The sequence below is a fragment of the Salmo trutta genome, chromosome 18 (assembly GCF_901001165.1).
Source record: "Salmo trutta chromosome 18, fSalTru1.1, whole genome shotgun sequence".
Taxonomy (NCBI): Eukaryota; Metazoa; Chordata; class Actinopteri; order Salmoniformes; family Salmonidae; genus Salmo; species Salmo trutta.
The window spans coordinates 28,447,923-28,462,612 of NC_042974.1; the positions used below are offsets into that span (position 1 = coordinate 28,447,923).

Here is a 14,690-nt window from a genome sequence, read left to right on the forward strand (position 1 = left end):
TTTATATAGACAGGTGTGTGCCTTTCCAAATCATGTCCAATCAATTGAATTTACCACAAATGGACTCTAATCAAGTTAAAGAAACATCTCAAGGATGATCAATGGAAACAGGATGCACCTGAGCTCAATTTCGAGTCTCATAGCAAAAGGTCTGAAAACTTATGTAAATAAGGTATTTCTGTTTTTTATTTGTAATAAATGAGCAAACATTTCTAAAAACCTGTTTCGCTTTGTCATTATGGAGTATTGTGTGTAGATTGATGAGGGAAATAAACGATTTAATCCATTTTAGAATGAGGCTGTATCAAACGTGGAAAAAGAGAAGTCTGAATACTTTCCGAATGCACTGTATACACCCCAAAACAGACACAACTCCACACACATTGTGGGAAATGCACTGACACACAGACTCAGACCTACCCAGGCTTATGTGGCTGTTGCCCCTGCATGCAGCCTTGACGTCCTGCAGGAGAGCACTGCTGCTCTTAGACTTGGGCACGGAGCGCCATGATGGACCTGAGCTGGAGCTGGAAGGCTTCTTCAGACCGGTGTCCCTAAGAGAGACAGACAGAGAAGTCAGTCATACAATACACAGTTCATCATGTAGCTATCGATATTTGTGAGTCTAGCTTTTTCGGATATGTGAATTACTATCATCCAGAATCGTTCCAAGCAGTTTGTATATACTCTACTGTACCCATGTGTATTAGCAGCATTGGGTCCCTCGCTGAGAGGCATGTCCAGGCTAACAGGACTGTTACTGTTCCTCTCGCTGCTCTCATAGCCACTCTCCATCCTCTGGATGAGCCTGGGGGGCTGCTGCTCCATGTTATGGCCCCTGGTGGTTGGCAGGGTCCAGGAGGAGGCCATATTACCAAAGGGCCCCTGTCCTTGTCCAGTGACTGACCCTGTGGGGCCCTCAGCTGGGGCCCCACTGTCTTCAGGCAGAGTGGCCCCTAGGGGACTATACCCAGCCTGTCTACGTCTCTCCCTACTGAAGATACTGTCTATATTGAGGGCCTCTCTCCGGGGCCTCCAGGCCGGTCTGTATCGTCCCCCGGAGGAGCTGGACTTGGACTCACTGCTGGTGCTGTCGGCCTCCCAGTCTCTGGCCTTGGTGGTGGCCCCTGACTCGGCCCCTAGACCCCCAAGGGCCCCGGAGCCCGAGGAGGAGGCGGAGAGGGGGCGACTGTGGATGATGTTGCTCATGGTCTCCTTGAAATCCCTCAGTCGACTGGAGGAGGAGGACTTGGGTGCGGTGCGAGGTGCTTGTTGCTCCTTCAGAGTCTCCCCTATAGAAGCCAGGGAGACAGGAGAGAGAAGAGGAGGGAGATGAAGGGAGGGAGACGGAGTGAAATGGAGGGAGGGAGACAGAGAGTGGGAGATAAATACATTAGTGGTGTGATGTCATGTGTCGATGGGGAGGGGTGGAAAAAGCAAGAAAATAATAGGATGAAAGTGCACCGCGAGTGACAACTTTGGTGATAACGGCTAACTGGACAGAACAAGAGAAAATGGTAAAGACACACAGATTACAGTACACTACAAGATACCCTACTCCTGTACCTGATCTTCTTGTTAAATATGTAAAACCCAAATACTATGAACTACCTGCGAAAGACTAGAAGCACTGATTCTGATGAGCTGCAAGATACAGTATAGTCTCCTGAGTCATCATGCTCTTCTGTCATAGATCACTTGTCCCCTGGCTCTGCCGTGTGATTGGTCCCTAGTCTCTTGGCTCTGCCGTGTGATTGGTTCCTTCGTACCCTCGCTGTGGTAACCTGCCGACGAGGCTTCGTCAGTCTTAGAGCCCCGGCTCCTCTCCTCAAGTCGCCTCGGACGACTAGAGCTCCGCTTCCTGTCACTGGCCCCGCCCTTCCTGTCCACTGTCCCGCCTTTCCTCAGAGAGTGGCACTGCACTGGCCCACTGTTCGTCACTTGGCCTTAGCAACAACGAGAAGCGAGGGAGGAGATTTTTGATGACCGTTTACATGGTTACGACATGCGAGAAATGATGACACATAATCCATGATCAACATGATTGGGTAATGGCTGTGGATTTAATCCTCTGTACACATCTGTCTTGAGTATGTTTGGGTGAGCATTACATGCTAAAACCTAGGTAGTTGCATGTGTGCATACATGCAAGGTAAAAGCATGAATTAATACACAGTTTAGTCTGTGTATATAAGAGGAGGCTGGTGGGAAGAGCTATAGGAGGACGGGCTCATTGTAATGGCTGGAATGGATTCAATGGAACGTGGTTTCCATGTGTTTGATACCATTCCAATCTACCACTCCAATCTTTACAATGAGCCCATCCTCCTACAGCTTCTCCCACCAGCCTCCTCTGGTGCAACGGCCTGGGAGTATGCTCTGTGTGTGTGTGTGTGTGTGCCTGCGTGCATGTATGCGACTGTGTGTGTCTGTGCATACTTATGTGTTTGAGTGAGCTACAGACCCTATTTATGTTTGAGTGTGCATATATATCTACCCTAACTGTATGTGTGCATATATATCTACCCTGTCTGTGTGTGTGCATATATATCTACCCTGTCTGTGTGTGTGCATATATTTCTACCCTGTCTGTGTGTGTGCATATATATCTACCCTGTCTGTGTGTGTGCATATATATCTACCCTGTCTGTGTGTGTGCATTTATTTCTACCCTGTCTGTGTGTGTGCATATATATCTACCCTGACTGTCTGTGTGCATATATCTACCCTGTCTGTGTGTGTGCATATATATCTACCCTGTCTGTGTGTGTGCATAAATATATACCCTGTCTGTGTGTGTGCGCATAAATATATACCCTGTCTGTGTGTGTGTGCATATATATCTACCCTGTCTGTGTGTGTGCATATAAATCTACCCTGTCTGTGTGTGTGTGCATAAATATATACCCTGTCTGTGTGTGTGTGCATATATATCTACCCTGTCTGTGTGTGTGTGCATATATATCTACCCTGTCTGTGTGTGTGCATATATATCTACCCTGTCTGTGTGTGTGCATATATATCTACCCTGTCTGTGTGTGTGCATATATATCTACCCTGTCTGTGTGTGTGCATATATATCTACCCTGTCTGTGTGTGTGCATATATATCTACCCTGTCTGTGTGTGTGCGCATAAATATATACCCTGTCTGTGTGTGTGCGCATAAATATATACCCTGTCTGTGTGTGTGCGCATAAATATATACCCTGTCTGTGTGTGTGCGCATAAATATATACCCTGTCTGTGTGTGTGCGCATAAATATCTACCCTGTCTGTGTGTGTGCATATATATCTACCCTGTCTGTGTGTGTGTGCATATATATCTACCCTGTCTGTGTGTGTGCATATATATATTTCTACCCTGTCTGTGTGTGTGCATATATATATTTCTACCCTGTCTGTGTGTGTGCATATATATATTTCTACCCTGTCTGTGTGTGTGCATATATATATTTCTACCCTGTCTGTGTGTGTGCATATATATATTTCTACCCTGTCTGTGTGTGTGCATATATATATTTCTACCCTGTCTGTGTGTGTGCATATATATATTTCTACCCTGTCTGTGTGTGTGCATATATATATTTCTACCCTGTCTGTGTGTGTACATATATATTTCTACCCTGTCTGTGTGTGTGCATATATATCTACCCTGTCTGTGTGTGTGCATATATATCTACCCTGTCTGTGTGTGTGCATATATATCTACCCTGTCTGTGTGTGTGCATATATATATTTCTACCCTGTCTGTGTGTGTGCATATATATATTTCTACCCTGTCTGTGTGTGTGCATATATATATTTCTACCCTGTCTGTGTGTGTGCGCATAAATATCTACCCTGTCTGTGTGTGTGCATATATATCTACCCTGTCTGTGTGTGTGTGCATATATATCTACCCTGTCTGTGTGTGTGCATATATATCTACCCTGTCTGTGTGTGTGCATATATATATTTCTACCCTGTCTGTGTGTGTGCATATATATATTTCTACCCTGTCTGTGTGTGTGCATATATATATTTCTACCCTGTCTGTGTGTGTGCATATATATATTTCTACCCTGTCTGTGTGTGTGCATATATATATTTCTACCCTGTCTGTGTGTGTGCATATATATATTTCTACCCTGTCTGTGTGTGTGCATATATATTTCTACCCTGTCTGTGTGTGTACATATATATTTCTACCCTGTCTGTGTGTGTGCATATATATCTACCCTGTCTGTGTGTGTGCATATATATCTACCCTGTCTGTGTGTGTGCATATATATCTACCCTGTCTGTGTGTGTGCATATATATCTACCCTGTCTGTGTGTGTGCATATATATCTACCCTGTCTGTGTGTGTGCATGCTATTCCTGAACTCCTCCTCCTACTACCTGTGGTCTCCAGGCTGCTGCGGGAGGCTGTGTCGTTGTCTGGGTTACAGATGATGGTTCCCTGGGAATCAGAGGAGAAGTGGCTGGCCATGGACTCATGGTGAGAGTGGGAGTGCTTGTAGGAGTAACTGTCTGTCGACGAGTCGGTGCGCGTGTCACTGGAGATGGACGGCTCGCGGCCTGAAAACAACAGCGTGACAGCGGAACAGACGCAGACAGCCATCAGAGATAATAACGAGAACACACAAGCCAGGACTTAATCAGAACAGCACAGAGAGCAGGAAACAACCGCTTCAAGAAGGAGCAATACATGGTGTTTAAATTGCATTTGTTTTACTTTAAATTCTAGTTCCATTTGAAAGAAGAAGAAAAAAATACTATTTGAACACAGGTCGTAGTAATGCAACAGCCATTCTGTGCGTGTAGCAAGTGATCTCGTGTGACGCGAGGCGTCTCGTACCCGAGTCCTCGCTGTCGTAGTAGGACCTGTTGAAGTGGTGCAGGTCCAGGCGGGAGGGCAGGTCCTGCACTGACACGGGCGTCCCCCGGGGGTCAGCGTAGAGCAGTAGCAGGGGCTGGTAGTGGCCCTTGATGCACCGAGACACCACGTCCTTCCACTTGGGCCCGATCTGCCAGGAAGAGAGGAAACTATGTCACGACTTTCCAGGGAACTCAAAAAAAGTGGTTAGACCTGAGCATTCAGGCCCATCCCTGAAGTGAAATCTCAAACTGTTCGGAAAGAGTAGAAAAGACAGACTAGTACACACAGAATAGTACACACAGAGCGAAGTGAGTGAGCCCCCAAAAGAATGAGAGTTAGTCAAGACCACAGTTACAGTACAATAGCTACTGCTAACATTAACTGACTCTGTAAGGGCCAGAGGGGCCATTTTCCAACCCCTCTTACCCCAACCTGGTTTTCCCGAATGCACAACGAACGCTCTGCCCTCGCTCAGCACAGGAATATGTGACAGGAAGTCCCGATAGCCCTATCGTATCAGCAAAATGTGTGTGTGCGTATGAGTTTGTCAGCGCAAATGTGTGCGTGGGTCTACAGAGGTGGCCGCTGTGCTCTAGCTCTCTATTGGCCACACCCTCCCATCCAGATAAACAATAGAGGGATATCCTTGTTTTCAGGCCACTTTTGTCCAAACCCTCACTGGCTCACGTGCTGGCTTTACAGACAGAGACACAGAGACAGAGACACAGAGACAGAGACAGACAGAGAGAGAGAGAGAGAGAGAGAGAGAAGCTGCTTTGTATGCAACTGTCCAGGAATGAACGTACAGCACAGACATTTATGTGACTAAAGCCATGATAGGAGAGAGGGGAGAGAGGAGAGAGAGAGAAAGGAAAGGGGAGTAAAGGGAGAGACGAAAAGGATAGAGGAGTTGGAAGAGTGGAGACATTTTTTTAAGAAAGGGGGTGGACGGAAGGAGAAAGAGCCATACCACTGGGGGAGGGAGGGACCTGGTAGAAAGATAGAGAGGAAAAGAGAGAGATGGGAGAAAGGATAGGTGTGAGCCAGAGCAGTGAGAGAAGGCCCGGTGCCCTCAGAGCTGTGTGTCATTTCCTTCCCTCCGCCCCCCCAGGAGAGGGGGCGAGAGACACACAGCACAGTTGGGCCAGCAGGCCAGGCATGTGGAACTAACTAACTAACGCCTCTGCTCAATGCTCCCACACCTCGTCACACAGAGAGGGGGACCTGACCTGGAACTAAAGGAGAAGCCAATCAGAACTTGCACCCATGACTGGTCACAACACTGCCGCAGTGTGAACCACCAATCACAGTTCATCCAGATTACCTCATGTGATAGACTTTGGGGTCCTCAGCAACTCTGCAGACCTCTCATTGTCCATGATAAGGACTGTGGCAGGTTACGTGTGTCTCTCCATGAATTATTGTACATACATGCTGATTGTTGTTTTTGATGTAAATTCTGTCTGGCGTAAATATTCCCAGTAGGATAATAAGGTAAACTAAACTATTCCTATGACAACTGTCCCTCCTTGGGCTGTGATGACAACGTAGCCTGTGTCATCGATTAAAAATGGAGCAAAAACAACCCCAGCTCGCCAGTGAGTCAACGAGCGGGTGAATAATGTAAACTAATGGCGCTGGGGTGAAATTCGCGACAAACAGAGAGAGAGGGCTTTGAATAGAGCCGACGGGCCAAGCCTCTGTTTAGCAATGAAAGAAAACATCAGGTATTTTGTTGTTAGAAGATGAATATCCTCTCCCTCTTGACACAGCAACGGGAGAGAGAGACGGAGACAAAGACAATAAGATGTAAAGTGGAGGACTCTCATCTGTGAGGATTCCAAAAACACTTGTATGGCTCATGTTCTTCTCACAGTAACATCACCCAAGTGAGGAGCAATGTATAGCCAAACATAGCCTGTATGAGTTTCAACTACAAATGACCAGAGGAAGAATAAAACACAGCAACTACACAGGAAAAACAAATGGTTCATGTTTATGGTTAGGATTAGGGGTAAAGGAATGCCATCCTACATCGGTGGATAAGGGCAACTTCTCTAACCATTCACCTGGATGGATTTATAGATTTTTTTTTTTTTTACCTCTTTGACATGTGCGTCGTCAAAGTACATCCACTTGCGTATCTTGGTCTGGAAGAAGAAGGTGGAGTAGTGCTTGCCGTAGTAACACACCATGCCCACCAGGTAGAGCTCTGCCTGCTTGGCCTTATCATCTGTTACTCTGTAGAAGAGCTGAGGAGGACAGCGGAGAGGACGCATGTTCAGCCCCATAGGGAAATGAAAAATACACTGTCCTGCAATACTGTATATCTAAATCCTATCCCCCCCCGTCAAGTCAAGTGGTCAGGAAGAAATCTGGACCTTACAGTAAGTAATCCATCATTCATTTAACCTGTCACATATTTCCATGAATCGAGGCCCAGGGTACCCAAACAGACATTGGGAATATTGGTATCGGATCATTACACAACTCGCAGAAGTACTACTTCAGAAACGCTCCAGAGGTTCTCAAAGGTTAGCTCGCTTTTACAGCAGGTAAACACCATGAAAAATTCATTAGCAAGGGAAATGGTGCCTGACTGTGTGTGTTGTGTCAGAGTATAGAGACATCAGACTGCTTTCTATCCACTCTGGTGTCGGTGGCTAGAAACATTACAGCACACACAACCCAGTATGGCATAACTTAGTGGTATCTTATGAAGAAAACTGTAAGAGTGAGTGTGTGTGTGTGTGTGTGTGTGTGTGTGTGTGTGTGTGTGTGTGTGTGTGTGTGTGTGTGTGTGTGTGCGTCTTACATCCCCCAGGCGCAGGCAGGTGCCCAGGCTGTGGATGACGTCCTCTGCCAGGTCTGAGTGGTCAGAGTCCCACACCAGACCGATGGTGATGATCTCTGGAGAGTTCATCAGCACCCGACGGATACGCAGCTTCTCCCCACAGTTACTCTGAGGTACGGAGAGAGAGGGGGGGGGGGCGAGAGGGAAGAAGAGAGAGTGTGAAGAGGAGGGGGGGAAGAAAGGTAGGGGGCAAGAGATGGAGTGGGAGAGACAGAAGGGGGAAGTGAAAGAGGGGGACAAAAAGGAGAGATAAATTGAGCGTAATAAATCACAAACCCAAAATCCTCAAACAAACTAAAAAATCCTCAAACAAAGTCTACCATGACTCATTACGTACTGAGTTGACAGTGATCTTCATCCATTTAGCTATTTCAGTGTTGACTATGGTTAAATTCAGGGCACCCCTCATAGTGTGCTGTGTCTGAAAAGGTCAGCTGGCTGTAGGCCAATGACAACCCCCAATTCAAGTGTCACTTCTATGCCCATCACAGAGAGACAGCCTTCCTTTAGACATAAATACCCACACACTGGGCCCAACAGCATGTGGGGTTACCACAGGACTCCTTTCACAGAGCTGATTTGGGCCAGAGCGGTACAGTGTGTGTGTGTGTGTGTGTGTTTGTTTGTTTGTTTGTGTGTGTTTGCGAGGGAGAAGGACGCATGTCACCACATGCACCTACCATCTTGACCTCCTTTGCCAGAGAGGGGCAAAATTCCCTCCTCTTTTGTGCGTTTCCCAGAAGTGAGGCTGGAAACAAGCGGGCGGCAGGCCCCCTGAAGGGCAACGATTGTGCACGCGCCAAATTTGACATAAACAGAGGAGACTTTCTCACAGCACAGGCGAGCACTAGGGTTTCTCACACACAGACCAGCGGGAGAAGCATCAAAGTCAGCCTATACTTAGCGAATACAAACATATTTCTGAAAAATGCCTGTAATTGCCTGTAAAAATGCCTGTAATCACATCCTGACCATAGTAAGAGGTTATTGTCTATGGTAGAGTAGGTCAGGGCGTGACAGGGGGTGTTTTGTGTTTTTCTATGTTTTCTATTTCTATGTTTTAGTTCTAGTTTTTCTATTTCTATGTTGTTGTTTTTTGGGTTGATCTCCAATTGGAGGCAGCTGGTCCTCGTTACCTCTGATTGGAGATCATATTTAAGTAGGGGTTTTTCTTCCTGGGTTTTGTGGGTGATTATCTTTTGAGTAGTATTTGTTTCTGCGTCCCGATTTGTTGTTGTGTAAATTCAGTTATTTATGTTTTGCAAAGTTTCACGGATTTAATAAAATGTGGAACTACAACCACGCTGCACTTTGGTCCGATCCTTCGACAGCCGTGACATTGTACAATACTGGGGCAGCTCATTATGATTATGCAGACTCTAGAGTTTACCTTCAGAATGACTAGAGGCTTTAATGTTTGATAAGATAAAGCTGGGAGGGAGTATCAGAATTCTAAGAGTCATGTTTGACTGGGAGATTTCACATGATTTAAATTTTAAAACGCTAATACTATGAGCTGCTCATGTTGATCCACCCTGGTCCTTTCAGTTCCGTTTCTGACCCAGAGATATTACAGTCGAAGCACTGAGGACTCCGTGGTGAGCTTGGCTGACCTCAGAATGGTGTTTACTGCCCATGTGACGCCATGAAGTCCCTCTGAACCAGTCCGCCCACACTCAACACAAGCCTCGGAGTTTGTGTGTGTGTGCGCGTACGCAAGCGTGAGAGTCATAATATATATTTTTTATTTTATTTATTTATTTCACCTTTATTTAACCAGGTAGGCAAGTTGAGAACAAGTTCTCATTTACAATTGCGACCTGGCCAAGATAAAGCAAAGCAGTTCGACAACATACAAAAACACAGAGTTACACATGGAGTAAAACAACATACAATCAATGATGCAGTAGAAAAAAATAAGACTATATACAATGTGAGCAAATGATGTGAGATAATGGAGGTAAAGGCAAAAAAATGCCATGGTGGCAAAGTAAATAAAGTATGGCAAGAAAAAACACTGGAATGGTAGATTTGTAGTTTGAAGAAAGTTAAAAGTTAAAATATAAATAATATGGTGCAAAGGAGCAAAATAAATAAAATAAATAAATACAGTAGGGGAAAAGGTAGTAGTTTGGGCTCAATTAAAGATGGGCTATGTACAGGTGCAGAGATCTGTGAGCTGCTCTGACAGCTGGTGCTTAAAGCTAGTGAGGGAGATAAGTGTTTCCAGTTTTAGAGATTTTTGTAGTTCGTTCCAATCATTGGCAGCTGAGAACTGGAAGGAGAGACGACCAAAGGAGGAGTTGGCTTTAGGGGTGACCAGAGAGATATACCTTATATCTTGACTAAAGAATCCTACAGACATGAATATTTAACTTTTTTTCACCATCAGAAGTAAGAATATTTCTGGTGGGAGTGTAATATCTATTGTGGCTGTAATATAGTGGCTATCACAGTTGTCATACGGTCCATGGTGTAGAACAAGCTTTCCCCTAACAGCATGACAGCGGAGTCCCTGTTCATCTTACAAAACACTTCAGAAACTCTACCTCTTCAAAGAGTATCTTAAATAAACCCCACGGCACCCCCACGCAAAAATACTTTTTACCTGCACTTGTCTTTTCCTACTAGTACTGACTTTATTGATAACTACTTTATTGTAGGGAAAATGTACTTACTACGACTGATATCTGGTTGTCCCACCAAGGTATATTAAGATGAATGCACTAATTGTAAGTCGCTCTGGATAAGAACGCCGGCTAAATGACAAAAATGTAAATGTACTTTTATGGTAAGGTGTGGTAAAGTGTGCTTGTACACTAACTCACCGGACAGTTGCGTAGGTCTCCCATAGTGCTGGCGTTGCGGAGCAGCTCTCCAAACATGTCTGGTGTGGGCTTGTCTCTACACTCCAGCATCCTCACCGCCTGGTTACTGTAACACAGGGAATACACAGAACACACACTCAGACATCTACAGTGGGAGACAACACACACTCAGACATCTACAGTGGGAGACAACACACACTCAGACATCTACAGTGGGAGACAACACACACTCAGACATCTAGTCCTTGCAACACCAGGGTTGTGGGTATGATCTGTGGGCCACATATATTGTAGGGGAGAGTGGGGTAAGTTGAGCCAAAGGGTTAGTTGAGCCACCCTTGTTTCTAGGAAACCATACACAAAATGAATCATGTGACCAAATATTTAGTAAGAGGTCATCATTTCATGTGAAGGAAAAAAAACACATGGAAAAAAGTGTCAAGCATGTTTGGTCCAAAAATCTGATTTTCACAAAGTCAAGTTAATGCAATGTGTTATATCTAAACCAAAGTAGAGTTTTAATATTGTTTTATACATCAGTTGGGGTCTCTATAAGCTACAATATGCGGTTCTAAACATAGCACGGAAAGTGCATCCTTGTAGCTGTGTGAGCTAATATAGTCTAAATGTTTGCCTTGGGGTAAGTTGAGCCAATGGCAATGGGGTAAGTTGAGCCAATGGCCGCCATACCCCGCACAAATGATGATTACATATTTTTGCAATGTGTCTTGAACTCAAGTGCATTTTTATTGCTACAGAGCAGACATCATCATGCATACAAATGTAAAACAAGCAGGGGTCTACCCCCCTTGAGGTTCTTGAGAGAGCAGTCAAGGAAGTGAGAGAAGGGAAGAAGTCCATTCAAGCAGCAGCAAGGGATGAAACAATGGACTGAATGACACTGAAGAGGTACAGTGCATTCTGGAAGTATTCAGACCCCTTGACTTTTTCCACATTTTGTTACGTTACAGCCTTATTCTAAAATGGATTTAAAAAAAATTCTCATCAATCTACACACAATACCCCATAATGACAAAGCAAAAACTATTTTATAGAAATTCTTGCAAATGTAAAGAAATATCACATCTACATAAGTATTCAGACCCTTTACTCAGTACTTTGTTGAAGAACCATTGGCAGCGATTAAAGCCTCGAGTCTTCTTGGGTATGACGCTACAAGCTTGGCACACCTGTATTTGGAGAGTTTCTCCCATTCTTCTTTGCAGATCCTCTCAAGCGCTGTTGAGTTGGATGGGGAGCGTCGCTGCACAGCTTTTTCAGGTCTCTCCAGAGATGTTCGGTCGGGTTCAAGTCCGGGCTCTGGTTGGGCCTCCCAAGGACATTCAGAGACTTGTCCTAAAGTCACTCCTGCTTAGGGTCATTGTCCTGTTGGAAGGTGAACCTTCACCCCAGTCTGAGGTCCTGAGCTCTCTGGAGCAGGCTTTCATCAAGGAACTCTCTGTACTTTGCTCTGTTTATCTTTCCCTCAATCCTGACTAGTCTCCCAATCCCTGCCGCTAAAAAACATTCCCACAGCATGATGCTACCACCACCATGCTTCACTGTAGGGATGGTACCAGGTCTCCTCCAGACGTGACGCTTGGCATTCAGGCCAAAGAGTTCAATCAGGAGGCAAAAGAAAAGCACACCTGTTTAGGTTAGGTGCTGGCTAGTGGAGGAGAACACTTGATAATTAAAGGAGAGCCACACACTCTAGGAGCTCAGATGCAATAATTTAATAACCTAATATCCAACGTTTCGACAGACAAGCTGTCCCTGATGAAGACAGCTTGTCTGTCGAAACCTTGGATATTAGGTTATTAAATTATTGCATCTGAGCTCCTAGAGTGTGTGGCTCTCCTTTCATTTTTAAAGAGTTCAATCAGACCAGAGAATCTTGTTTCTCAGAGAGTCCTTTAGGTGCCTTTTGGCAAACTCCAAGCAGGATGTCATGTTCCTTTTTCTGAGGAGTGGCTTCCGTCTGGCCACTCTACCTTAAAGGCCTGATGGGTGGAGTGCTGCAGAGACGGTTGTCCTTCTGGAATGTTCTCCCATCTCCACAGAGGAACTCTGGAGCTCTGTCAGAGTGACCATCAGGTTCTTGTTCACCTCCCTGACCAAGGCCCTTCTCCCCCGATTGCTCAGTTTGGCCAGGCGGCCAGCTCTAGGAAGAGTCTTGGTGGTTCCAAACTACTTCCATTTAAGAATGATGGAGGCCACTGTGTTCTTGGGGACCTTCAATGCCACAGACATTTTTTGGTACCTTTCCCCAGATCTGTGCTTTGACACAATCCTGTCGCGGAGCTCTATGGACAATTCCTTCAACCTTATTGCTTGGTTTTTGCTCTGACATGCACTGTCAACTGTGGGACCTTATATAGACAGCTGTGTGCCTTTCCAATCATGTCTAATCAATTGAATTTACCACAGGTGGACTCCAATCAAGCTGTAGAAACATCTCAAGGATGATGAATGGAAACAGGATGTACCTGAGTTTAGTTTTGAGTTTCATAGCAAAGGGTTTGAATACTAACGTAAATAAGGTATATATATATATATATATATATATATATATATATATATATATATATATATTATTAGCAAAATGTATAAAAAACTGTTTTCACTTTGTCATTATGGGGTATTGTGTGTAGATTGATGAGGATTTTTATTTATCTATGTCACGCCCTGACCATAGAGCCCTCGGGGTTCTCTATGGTGTTTTAGGTCAGGGTGTGACTAGGGGGGATTATCTAGTATTTTGTTTTCTAAGTTTGTTTGTGAGTGTAGTTCCCAATTAGAGGAAGCTGTTTATAGTTGTCTCTAATTGGGGATCATACTTAAGTTGTCATTTGTTCCCACCTGCTTTGTGGGATATTGTTTTGTGTGTGTGCATGTTGCACCACGTAGTTCACGTTTTGTTGTTTGTTTATTTTTTTAATGTTTCACTTAAAAGATGTGGAACTCAACACACGCTGCGCCTTGGTCCGTCCTTTCCGACGAGCGTGACAATCTAATCAATTTCAGAATAAGTCTGTAACGTAACAAAATGTGGAAAAAGTGAGGGGTTCTGAATACTTTCCGAATGCACTGTACATTGACAACAACAAAATGACGAACAAGAAGCTGTGCGAAAGAGAGGCTATGATATTGTAGCAGCGGGACACAGTGTCTTATCTTATGACATGGAGTCTGAGCTTGCTAAACATATCAAGAATTTTGCAGCTCAGTTTCATGGGCTTAGTAGCCTCAAATGCATGAATTGGCACATCGAAACAACATCCCTGTCCCATACAACTGGTTGAGAAATGGAAGGGTAAGTGATAGTGAACAGAGAGATCTACATGTATATCTGAATGTAGGCATACATTTAAGATATACAATATACCACACCTCACATTCCATGAATTCAACTTTGACCTATCAACACCATCAACCCCTGTCAAAGGACACTATCACCCACTTACCCCAAGGTGGCTCAAATGTAGATATCTTTTGTTAGAAATAACACTATTTCCCTTGACGTAGTGATGCTGAATGTAATAAATGGCTCAACTTACCCCAATCCCCCCTACAGACTGTGTTAAATGTACCGTAATTTCCGGACTATAAGCCGCTACTTTTTTCCCATGCTTTGAACCTCGCGGCTTAAACAATGACGCGGCTAATATATGGATTTTTCCCTCTTTCAAATAAAATTACAAAAAAAAACACATTCTGTGACGTGCTCAGTTTTTTGGTGGCATTAAGCTTTCATTAGACCAATGAAATTGCCGAACGGGTTAAGGTCAAACAACTTTTTTGTTTACTGTTTAGATTAAATCAAGCGCGCTCAAACATCCCATCATTCTGATTACGGTAGTCATTTTGTCACCCTTATCATGGCAAAGACACGGAGAAATGCATATGATGCAGCTTTCAAGTTGAAGGCGATTGATCTGGCTGTTGGAAAAGGAAATAGAGCTGCTGCACGGGAGCTTGGTCTGGAGCAATGACTTTCTTGGTAGGCTACTGTTAATTTTGTATTTTTTGTTACAAGCCATGTTTCGTTAAAGCCTATTTATTTTTGTTACAAGCCGTGTTTCGTTAAAGCCTATTTATTTTTGTTACAAGCCGTATTTCGTTAAAGCCTGTGTAAAGTTCAT

General features: G+C 44.4%; 1 protein-coding gene across 6 annotated transcripts in view; it reads right to left on the bottom strand.

Moving 5' to 3' along the window:
* Window positions 1-14,690, bottom strand: part of usp54a (ubiquitin specific peptidase 54a) — a 61,868-nt gene that overhangs the window by 19,302 nt on the left and 27,876 nt on the right. For 5 of the 6 annotated variants that reach the window (XM_029698220.1, XM_029698224.1, XM_029698223.1 and 2 more), the window contains exons 6-13: window positions 10,546-10,651; window positions 7,679-7,825; window positions 6,966-7,115; window positions 4,843-5,011; window positions 4,383-4,562; window positions 1,770-1,946; window positions 698-1,292; window positions 421-554 (exon numbers count right to left, since the gene is read on the bottom strand). In XM_029698220.1, the coding sequence (XP_029554080.1) occupies window positions 421-554; window positions 698-1,292; window positions 1,770-1,946; window positions 4,383-4,562; window positions 4,843-5,011; window positions 6,966-7,115; window positions 7,679-7,825; window positions 10,546-10,651 (1,658 nt within the window). The remainder of the gene's footprint in view (window positions 1-420; window positions 555-697; window positions 1,293-1,769; window positions 1,947-4,382; window positions 4,563-4,842; window positions 5,012-6,965; window positions 7,116-7,678; window positions 7,826-10,545; window positions 10,652-14,690) is intronic. The other variant, XM_029698222.1, reaches the window with a different exon arrangement.